Source organism: Melopsittacus undulatus, chromosome 19 (assembly GCF_012275295.1).
Source record: "Melopsittacus undulatus isolate bMelUnd1 chromosome 19, bMelUnd1.mat.Z, whole genome shotgun sequence".
NCBI classification, from domain to species: Eukaryota; Metazoa; Chordata; class Aves; order Psittaciformes; family Psittaculidae; genus Melopsittacus; species Melopsittacus undulatus.
The window spans coordinates 3,259,496-3,270,338 of NC_047545.1; the positions used below are offsets into that span (position 1 = coordinate 3,259,496).

General features: G+C 49.7%; 1 protein-coding gene across 1 annotated transcript; it reads right to left on the reverse strand.

Moving 5' to 3' along the window:
* Positions 1-4,174: 4,174 nt before the first annotated feature.
* Positions 4,175-10,234, reverse strand: LOC101868452 (E3 ubiquitin-protein ligase ZNRF4-like). Its single transcript, XM_005141546.3, is given in 3 exon segments — positions 4,175-4,591; positions 4,593-4,720; positions 10,132-10,234. Coding segments are annotated over 3 exon segments (648 nt in total).
* Positions 10,235-10,843: the final 609 nt, after the last annotated feature.

Genomic DNA, 10,843 nt, shown 5'->3' on the forward strand with positions numbered 1-10,843 from the left:
CCTACCTTTGGCCTGTGCAGGACCTATAGATCACTCAAATCTCACTTAAACCCTCAAAGTAATTCTTTAAATGCTGTTGTCAAGGCTGAGTGCTGGCTTGGTGCATGGGGAAAATGTCTCCATTGGATGGTTGCCCATAGGCTGCACACTGGGTGATCAGCCACCCTAATTGCTCCTGGTGATCTATAGCACTAATGTTCTGGTGGTGAAGTCAATAGTTCCCAGTGCTGGATCCTCTGCAGCTTCCCTCTGGGTCACAGTCTGGTGGCTCTCCCAGCAATGCACTGAACCATGCTTGTGTAGAAAAAGCCTGCAATAAAATGTGCAAGAATCAGCAAAGAGCCTCCTGGTAAATGAGATCTCTAAGTCATTCTTTGAGGCCATGCTGGAACCTGGTTATTGCTTAATAGAGTATGTGCAGTGGAGCTTGGTTTATGGGGCAGGAGCTGGCTGAAAGGAGGGGGGCCCCTGGCAGCTCATTTAAGCACGTTGCTTGGGTGCTCCCCCGAGGCTGAGTTATCAGTGGAGGTTCCATGGGGGTTGTACTGGTGCTCTGATTAGAAATGTATGTGTTGGAGCATCCTTGGCTCTTCCCTCATTAGGGCTTTTTGATGGGTTCATTAAGGGCTTTGGCTGCTCCTCCAAGCTGTCCCTGGCTGGACCCATGAGACTGCGTTTGCCTTCACCCTTGCCCCTGGTTAATCTTTTCCTGCACAGTTTGTCTAAAATATTTCTAGTTATCCTTTTTCTGACAGAAGTTTGAGACTCTGCAGGTACCATTCCCCTTCTGCCTGAGCTCTGGGACACAGGCATCGGGCTCCTTTTCCAGTAGCTGCTGTCTTCCCATCTCTTGCCTCTGTGTGTTTTAGTGACAATTAAATTCACTGCCATTACAGCATCTCTGCAGAAGCCACGAATCCTCCTATGAGATTTTCCCATATCACCTCCCAGTGTGGCCTTTCCAGACTTCATCTACCTCTGCTTCCCTTCTCTCCTGGTTCACAGTCAATCTACAGCGCTGTTGAACTGGGGCAGCCGCATCCCCACACTGCTGTAGGATATCCAGCTCCACCACTGGCCCCACAGCCAACAGCAGGACGCAGAGCTGTTGTCTGTTGCAGTGTATTTGAAACGCTGGGATAGAGCTACCTCCGGAGAAGTTAATAATCCTCGTTCAGGCTGCGAGGGCTGTGTGTCCCACCCTGGCAATAAGCTAACCTCTCTCTGTTAGGAGTGCCATTAATGCTGATGGAGGGCAGTGGATCTGACAGCTCTAGGGCTGGAGGTCAGGTTTGCTGTGGCACACAAATCAGATTTTCAGTGCAATAGGCTTTGATAACATTAAATGGAGTGAAGAGCTTCTCTCTTACCCAGATTCTCTTCCCTTTTTTTTTCTTCCTCTCCTTTTCTAAATTAAAGCAATGCAGTGTTGCATTGTAAGGATTCTATTTTTCTCCTGACCCATTTCAGTAAAAATTCAGCCCATCTAGAGCGTGTGCTGCTTTTGAAGATGGAAAGAAATCCATAGATATTAAGGCCACTATGATCAGCTCATCTCACCTCATGCATAATACAGCCTAGAGAATTCCCCCTGGGACTCTCCTCGCAAGCCCAGCTCTGCAGCTGGATGACACCATGGATTTTTGTGTGATTACCCAGAACCACCTCAAGGTCTGGCTCAGGGGTCTTGTTCAATCACTTGTCCTTCATCAGTAGGATGCTGTGGGAGACAGCAGCCTGGTTTGGCCCATTGTGCCACCAGCATGCAGAAAACAGCCGCTCTTCAGCCTGCTTCCTGCAGCATCTGTGCTTTTTCAGACCTTGGTTGGAGGAGAATGAGGGCACTGAGAGTGTGCTCAGCCATCTGGGAGTGCTACCAGCATCTTTCCTTTTATTTCTCCCCTTTGAGGACCTGGGGTTGTCTATCTCAGTGGGGCTACAGAGCCAGGGCAGCTCCAGAAGCTCAGCAATGGATGAAGAAGACTGCAGTTGTGCAGCTTAGCTAAGTCCTGTCTCCTTCCAAGTTGCTGACAGCAGAGTTACCTCCATGAAGCACTGTAAGGCACCTAAATGAAGTTCCTGCCACTAATCACTGTTGAAGGACCTGTCTCCTTCCTCAGATGGAGACAACTGCCTTTGCCTTCTCAGGCACCCTGAGGGGCCGTGTTCTGCAATGGAAGTGATTTATGGCTCCCAGGAGCCTGCACACCTTGCAGAGGAGGGCAGTTTTCTTATGAACTGCCTTTAAAATCATTTTTCCCTGTTTGTTCAGCAAATGAAATGAAACAGCTCAGTCTGAGGACTCGCAGGAAGACTTGTTTCCATCAAGTCCTCGGAAATGCTGTCATGTTTCATTCCAGGAGAAATTGCTTTGAAACTTCTCCACTGCCAAAAGGAATTCTGAGCCTGCAGCTTCCTCCCTTCCTCTCACCTGAAGCTGGCTGGGTTTCCCTGAGGTAGGAGTGACAGATTCAGGTCCACCGTGTCAACGGCTATCACATGTATTCACGTCCTTTTTTGCCAGCTTTCTCTAAGATATGGATAAAGATACCCAAGTGATGTAGGTGCAGCTTATTCTCAGAAGGTTTCTGTGTTACAGAGATCACACTTCTCAGTACCACAGCATGTTTTCAGACAGCACTTTCATAAACTCCTTTTAAGTCATCATTTAACCACTCAGAGAATATTCCAAAGTATTAGACTTAATTTGCTGGCCATAGTTGTATCATCTTGTTGCATGGTCCTAACAGAGTGATCTGCTGGCAGCCTGCTTTTTGGTTGCTGTAAGAAATAGGATGGTGTATGTTTTGATGAGAGCCTTTGATTTAGGAGTTTAGCCTTTGCACAGCTGTGCAGGTTGGATGTCTTGGTCATTGTACGTTAGGGCTGTTCATTTGATTTTTGGCATGTACTAAAGAGGTTTTGTGCCTTTCTTTCATACCAGATTAAATGCTAATAGTAGTTTTGTGAATGTTTCCAGCTCTGCATCCCCCTGTGCAGTTGGGGACCTGGCTGCCTGCCCCATGCACAGTGGGTGTTAGAGCCACCCGAACCAGCCTGGGGAGCTGAGCGCTGATTTCTGCTCATGCTCTTGCTATAAGCACCATTGGTGCACCAGAGGCTGCCCAAATCATACCTGGTGTATCTAGAGGGGACATGATCTGTCTGCATCATGTTAGTACATAAACCCAGCTCCCCTTAAGGCACTTAGGCACAACTGGAGAGTGATCCTCTGCTCGGGGGTGTGTGCCCAGCATGGGCACTGCTCCCGACGCCCGCTCTGATCGGTGTCCGCCTTCCTCCCACCCCCTCTTCCTCGCCCCGCCCTCGCCTTTGTGCTCGGCGCCATCTTGGGGCGCACAGGGCCGCGGTCCGGCCCTGACCTCCGTGGCCTCTGCTCTCTCCCCCCCCCGGCTCCCTCGGCCAGCGCTCCCCACAGGGATCCAGCCTGGTTCTGTCCCCCCGGAGCTGTCAGCGCCCGAGGATGGAGGGGTCGTGCCGCCCTCTTGCCGACCTTAGGGCTAATGGAGTCGCCATGGTCTGGGGGGGCACAGTCTGTGTGGCTGCCCCGGCTCCTACCTTAGGGGTGGCCATCAAACACTCCCTTACTGCCTTCCAGGTTTTCTGCTCTTGCAGGGCCTTCCACAGAGCCTGGATGACTCTCCCCCATGACTGAAGATGTTTCCCACTACCCGAGGACATCATCTCCTCAGCTAATGCGTTAGTACATTTATCCCATGATTCTGGGTGGAGAATATCCACCGGTTGGGCAATAGCCCCGGTTTTCACAAGTCTCTCTGATACGCAGATAGACTCCACAACTAGTTAAAGTTGTAAAGTAGGTATGCTTTTATTCAGCGCTGAGGTGCATGGGGATAGCTCCTGCAAAGCATGCACACCTCAGGGTTGTTCTCCCTTTACATTTATTCTCTTAAGGTATACATAGACATGAGGTTGCTCAATTCGTCTATACAAATTTAGTATCTATCCCCGCTTCATATAATGAGCCGGAAGGTCCTTTGCACTTGCGCAGTGCCCCTTCTGATCATGGGCAGGGGTCTCAGGATGAAGTAAATGAGTCTTCCTCCTGTGGGTAGGGGTCTTCAAGATGAAGTAAATGAGTCTTCCTCTTCTTAACCTTTACACCTTTTAACCTTCAGGCTCAGGCAGGAGGTCACCTTGCCCACAGGTTCACTAGTTGCCTGCAGAAGGGACATGTCTTCTTCCCAGGCAGGGTGTGGAACCAAGTGTCAATGCAGACACTATGGTAAGCATGAGAGCAGGACATGATCTTCAAGTGGTCTCCTTCTTTGTAGTCTGCCATGCAGATCACACAGGTCTCATATTTGTCTCTCTTCTTGTATGTGTGCAGCTTTGTCCCGTGAGCCCTCTTGTACCAGATGAAGCCAACTATAATTAAGGTGTTGGCAATAGTGATGCAGAATAGGTCTGTGCAAATCTTCATGGTGAGAGTTTTCTCCAGCATTTTGGTGCTTTCTTGACAAACACTCAAATAGAGTTTGGGTGGTAGAAGTCTGACGTATGCCCCTTCTGTGCACTGCAAAGTCCTTTGCAAGTGGAGGGAGACTGATTGGTGGTACCACTCTTACCAAATATCCTGTCAGCCCTGTTGCTGGGAGTCATGGCCCAAACCATGCAGGCAGAGCTTTATAAGCAGTGCACTTGGAGCTGTCATTATAAGCCACGTAAGCAAAGATTTCTGCAGGAGTAACATTGCAAAAGGCAGCTGTGACCACATAGGGAAGAAGTTGGAGCCAAAAATGCATGCTGGATGCAGCTGAATACAGATTTCCAGGCTGGTCCCAAAGCAGAAGTGTAGCAGACAGTCCCAGAAGCACTATCCTACCAGGGTTTATCACTTGGAGCCCCAGCAGGATGGAGATCACAGCCTGTTTCTGCCTTAGAGGTTTCTGTATGCTCAGAGGTTCCCAGGATAGAACATCTCTGTTGTTTCCGGCTGCCAAGCAATACTCCTACATCACCTCTGCAGATGTGTGGCATCAGCCAGGAAGTGTTTCTCAAGGCTGGGTCACATAACATTACCATCGACCTGTTTAATCTTCTTCCTTTTCTTTTTGGTCTGCTCAATGCATGTAGCCTGTAGTTTCATCCCCTTCTGGGTACCGGTAGAATGCCCATCTCATTTTGCTGGTGCTGTACAGGCAGGGTAAATGAGCCTCCCCATTAGCTATGTGCCCACCACAGACTGAAATCCTTCATGCTGGTGGCCAAAGCAATTCCTGGGAAACATGGCAGAGTGGGAATGGGCTGTTAGCCTCCATCTGCTGCTGGGGGCTGTGTGTGTGATGTGTCAGTTTGGATTGGTCTGGTGAATGTGCTTTTTTTCCTTAAAATGTTGATCTTTGAACCAAAAAGAAGGCAAATAAATGGCTTAGGATGGAAGGGCTGTGTCATTTGAAGGAAGTCAGTCGGTGTCTGTCAGTCAAACTGGCAGCTGGCAGAAGCTGGAAGTCTCTTTTTGCCTGTGTGGCCTCATTTTGCCATTGCCCAAACTGAGCAGCTCCACCTTCAAGGCCCCTGTGTGAGCAGCTCCACTTGAAGAGCCTGATACACTTGAGTCTTGCTGGGGCTGAACTTGCTGAACCCCTGCCTCAGTGCAAGAGGGGGGTGGATGAGCTTGGAAGGCATCAACTCTTGTGTTGGGGCTTTTTACTTTATTGACTTTCAAACCTCAGTGTTGGAAATCAAATGGCTGGAAAAATACAGACTTCAGCTTCTAGCAGGAAAAACTGATTTTGAAATTGTGGTTATGGCAAGGAAGCTGGAAAAGGAATGGAAAGCATAAGGCACAAGTGTTGTCCCTCTCTCCCAGAGAGTTTGACAGCAGAAACTCCTATCTTTCAGGCAATTCCCAACTCATATGGTGACTGCTCAGTGCCCAGAGGAGCGCCAGCCTGATGGGAATGCAACAGCTCCCTTGGTTGTTGGAACAAACCAAGTCTGAATATGCAATGAACCCAAGTCAGTTCGGGACCACAAATCCCCCCAAACCTGTGCCTTGTAACAAACAGCCCTTTTTGTTTAATGATCCACTTGAGAGTAGCCCTGTGGTTTCCAGTGCAGTTGTGTTGGACCTAGAGTTAAAAAATCACTCGGGTACCAGGCAACTGATTTGTTACTCGCCCCCTTGGGCTCTGCTTGAGACAGATTTCACTGGGAAAAGAGCTACAGAAAATGTCAGCAGACAGCGTGTGTGTGCGCCAGAGACTCCCAGCAGCTGTGATTTCAAATTGATTTTATTTCCCCCTCATCCAAAGAGTTTTACACTTGCAGGGAGACATTTTGATGCATTTAAAAGCAAAACGAGGGAAAGGTTTGAGAAGCCAAATGTTTTTGAGTAGAATGGGAGCTGAAGAAAATGGAGGTGCACTGGAAGGCCTTTGGAGGGTGCATTCTTTGCTGGTCTTAATGCTTCTTGTTATGGCATCTATCATCCTACTGTTCTTTCAAATCTTTGCCTCCTTACTTGCACTCAATGCCATGTTTCTGCCTCTAAATCAAAGCTTTATGTGCTGTCAGTGACCTGCTGCTTGCATAGAGGTAGGACTGGATGAAGATCCATGTGTCTGTGTGAGCTGTGACAGATGTGGGATGAAGGAATGATCAATCCCCTGTGTATTCTGCATGCTGTTAGCTCCTGGCTGCTCCAACACCACCTCTTACGTCCTAGAATCAGCAAGGCAGGAGTGAGCAGCCTCCTGGCTTCAACTTGGATCTCAGTAACTCTCAGCAGTAACTCAGAGAGATGTGAGGGAAAAGACAAATCCTCTTCAAGAGAGGCTGGAGGGTAAGAAAGAGAAATGAGTACAGAGAAGGCTTTGGGGAGTGAGGGAAGAGCGAAAGCTGCAATCTGAATGGGGAGCAGAGTGCCTATATCCCACCCACAGGCAGTGTGAGATGGAAAACCATAGCCTCCTTTGAAATCCCTGGATGCTTCTGCAGAAGGAAGGTGGGTTGAAAAAGGACTTTGGCCAAGATGGTCTTTGCTCCAAGAGGTGCCCCGTCCACCAATAAACCACATTCTGGTTCCTTCTGTGCTTTCTGCTTGTATCACTGCTGTCTGCCTCCTCCATCGTCTGTGCCCTGGAGGCTTTGGCTCCTGCTGGCGGAGGTTAAGCCAAGCATCACACTGTGGTGTTGGGCTGTGCCAGGCTGCCTCCAGCCCCATGCTGTGTTCATTATAGCCAGCAAGGTACTTTTCTTCTCATCCTGCCCTACCCCTGTTATATTCATGTGTTAAATACATCGCAGATGCTCCTGGACGTATTCTTGACCCATTTTCTCTGGAGCTCTGGCAATCTACTTTGTTGGAATAATTGCAATTTGTTTAAATGTCAACAAGCTACACGTGGGAGACGGCAGTTGTGTGCAAGAGCAGAGCAATTACAGGGAACGGGTCCCATTTTACCACTTGAACAAAGATCCAGGCTAGAAGAAAGGAAAAGACCATTTACCTCTATTAACTGATCACTTACCCCACTGCTCCCAAAGTCCCCATGTTCCTTTATTTCTTCTTTGGGGCTGTCACTTAGTGCAGGAACTAGGATATAAAGCCAGCTCTTCCTTTTGCTTGCACTGCACAGAAGTACCTGCTCAATCCAGGGGAATTTAATGCTGATTTAGACTGATAAAATTGCCAACAGAGTCTAACTCTGGTCCTGCCCAAACAGCTTAAATTGTAACAGAGATGCAGAGGCAACTGGCTTATGTGGACATCATTACAACTCCAACAAAACGTGCATTACAGGCCCCACATTCAGCATTGACGTAACCTAGGGTATAAGTCTGGATGTTTGGGTGCATTTTTCCCTTTGAGGTTTATGCAGCATGAAAAGAGTAGCCTGACAGTGGGATGATGTGAATTTGTACACAATTGGACTCCTTGTCCTTTACCTGTGTTAGGTCAGTGTCTCGGGTCCGTGGGCAGTAGCATTGCACAGCCACACAACAGACTCTACCTGCTCCCAGTAGCTAAAGGCCAGGAGCAGCAAAAGCCATCAGGGAGTTAAATGTTTTGCTCAAGACATCTTGGCAGGCATCCCTGGTTCTAGCTCAGTGCCTTTCTTATCAGGGCACGCCACTCCTCTGGGGTCATACTATAGGTTTAGGGAAGACCAGGCTCCTGGAGCTGAAATACTGGGGATTTGCTGTGAAGGAAGATCTGGGGCCATCTAGTGACCTTCCAGTGCAAGCCTTTGTGCTTCCAGTGCTCCCAGTTGCTCTTAAAGGAAGAGATGTGGGACATGCTTCCCCCCCACTGCTGACTGAGCAGGTCCCCAGCTCTGCAGTGAGCTGGCTGGAAGGCAGACTGTCGTGGTTTAAAACCAAACCCACACAGCTTGTTCACTCCTCCCCCCCTTGCTCCCCCGACCCCTGGAGAGTTGGGAAGGAGAATCCAAAGAATGTAGCCCCCGTGGGTTGAGATAAGAACGGTTTAATTGCTAAGGTATAACACAAATCATTACTGCCACTACTACTGCAAATAATAATGATAAAGCAAACAACAAGTGAAGAGAATACAACACCTCACCAGCCACCAACCCATAACTCACTCCACCCTGCCCAACCGAGCACCGACTGATACCTCCTCCATCCCCCCAGAGCTCCAGCCCTTCCGGGTCTCTCCTGGTCACATCCTGGGTATGATGTGCTATGATATGGAATACCTCTTTGGCTAGCCTGGGTCAGGTGTCCTGTCTCTGCTTCCTCCCGGCCTCCCTTCCTCCCTGGCAGAGCATGAGCTCAGAAAAGGCCTTGGACAAACCAAACACCCGAGCAGTAACTCAAAACATGCTTTCTATCAGCAACCGTTCCCAGCCCGCAAGTCAAAACACAGCACTGCACCAGCTACCAAGGAGGAGAAAAATGACTGCCACTGCTGAACCCAGGACACAGACCTACACTTTGTTGTTAATGATTTTCTTTGCTTGGAGCTGATTTAGAAACTGGTGCATGTAACCACCTCCTTTCATCTAGGATGAAAGGGAAGGATGACCTGCGTCTGTACAGGATAGAGAGCTGAAAGAATCAGAGTCACCACCCAGAATGTGTGCTGGGTAGGTGAGAAATGGAGATGTGTGTGAAGAGGGTTTGTTCCTCGCTCTTTCCCACCATGGAAAGGGGATGGAGAGCAGGTCTGGGGGAGTTCTGCAGGCCCTGCTGTGTACAGCATCCCCTACACGTGCCCCAGTACCATGTGTTCCTGTGCTGTACCAGGTGCCTCTCCTGGATTTCCCAGGGGTCCGGGCAATCTCTCTGTTATTACCAAGTACAAACATGATAATCTGGGCCCTAATGCACACAGGAGATTACAAAGCAGTGCTTTGTGGACCTGCTACAAAAGTACCCATAATCTGCTAATGCCCACAGTTAAAAAAGGCAGTTGAGCAAATTTGGGCCACTGCAACTTAGTACCTGTGTCTGGAAATGGATTCCACTTCCAGCCATTTGCCTTGCAACGGAGGGACACTTCTTTATTAGATACTGGTGCTAGAAATAATACCTTGGCTTTCGCAGCTTTGGCAAAGCGCCCTGCAAACCTTGGACGTAAAGCAAAAACATCTCAATTGAGCAGGGCTTTTTTTGTTCTTTTTAACTAACTGAATGCAAAAGAAAGGCAAGTAAAGAACAGGGCTTGTTTTATTAACCACAGGTTTGTGGTAAAAATGAGCTGGTAACTGCGGCAATTTGCTCCGTTGGAATAAACCTGTCTGTGCAGGCTTTAGGAAGGGAGAGCTTAAGAAGCAGAGTAAAAGGAGGAACCTCAGGACAAGCCATCCAAGAGCTAATGCTGCTTCTGTCCTGTGGTTGTGGCCCTCACATCTTCCAGCGTGAAGCAGACCTGTGTGCGATCACCTCCCCATGCTGAGCAGAGCCAAGGATGTGTCTTCGGTTTTCCACTTGTCCTTCCAGGCTTCATTTCCTCACTCCTCCATATCCATATGGGGTTTTTAGTCCTGTGCAGTGCTCACACTTCCCAAGAGGCACTGACTGGAGCTTGAATTTGTAAGGAAGAGTGGAAGACAGAGCTGTGTATGGGGAAAGGGGGGGGGGGGGTATCCAGAAGGGAGCTTGGGTGAGCAGGTTAACTCTGCTTGTTGTTGTGTGCTCCCAGGTGGATCAAGGCCACCGTGGTGATGCTGCACAGGCAGAGCGGGCAGGTCTTGCTGCCGGCCTGGACGTGGTGCCACATGTCGATGCACTGACCATGGTAGGCATGAGAGCAGGAGAGCAGCTTCAGTGTCCCCGAGGCTCATAGGCCTGCAGGCAGATGGCACAGTCGGTGTAGCCCATGCTGGGGGCAGAGCTTGGCCACTCCTGTCTGCTCTGCTGCTTGCTCTCCCTCCAGCTTCGGTAGCTCCTCATGCATCTTGTGAGGAGCTGGGTGGCGGTTGTCATGGTGACCAGGATGATGGTGACCCTGTACAGGGGCAGGAGCAGACCGTGGTAAAGGAGGTCTGCACTGTGGGCAAGGTGCCTGCAGGTGTGGTAGCTGAAGCTCCATGCAATGTCATTTCAGAAGCAGCGCTCATCCAGGAGGATGATGGCCCCTTGCTCAGCCTGGCAGGTCTTCCTCCGAAGCCTCGCATTCACCTCCATGATGAAGGCCACCACGGGCGCTCTCTTCACCTCCCTGTTTCGTGGTGCCACGTCCCCAAATCCCAGTGTGTTGGTGGTGATCTTGTGTCCACCTCGCTGAGCAGGAGGAGCTTTGGCCCTGTGGTGCCTGGGCCTGCCCCTCTCGGAGGGCACCATGGTAGCCATCACGGCCCTCAGCCCCCAGCACCACAGGGCCAAAGCT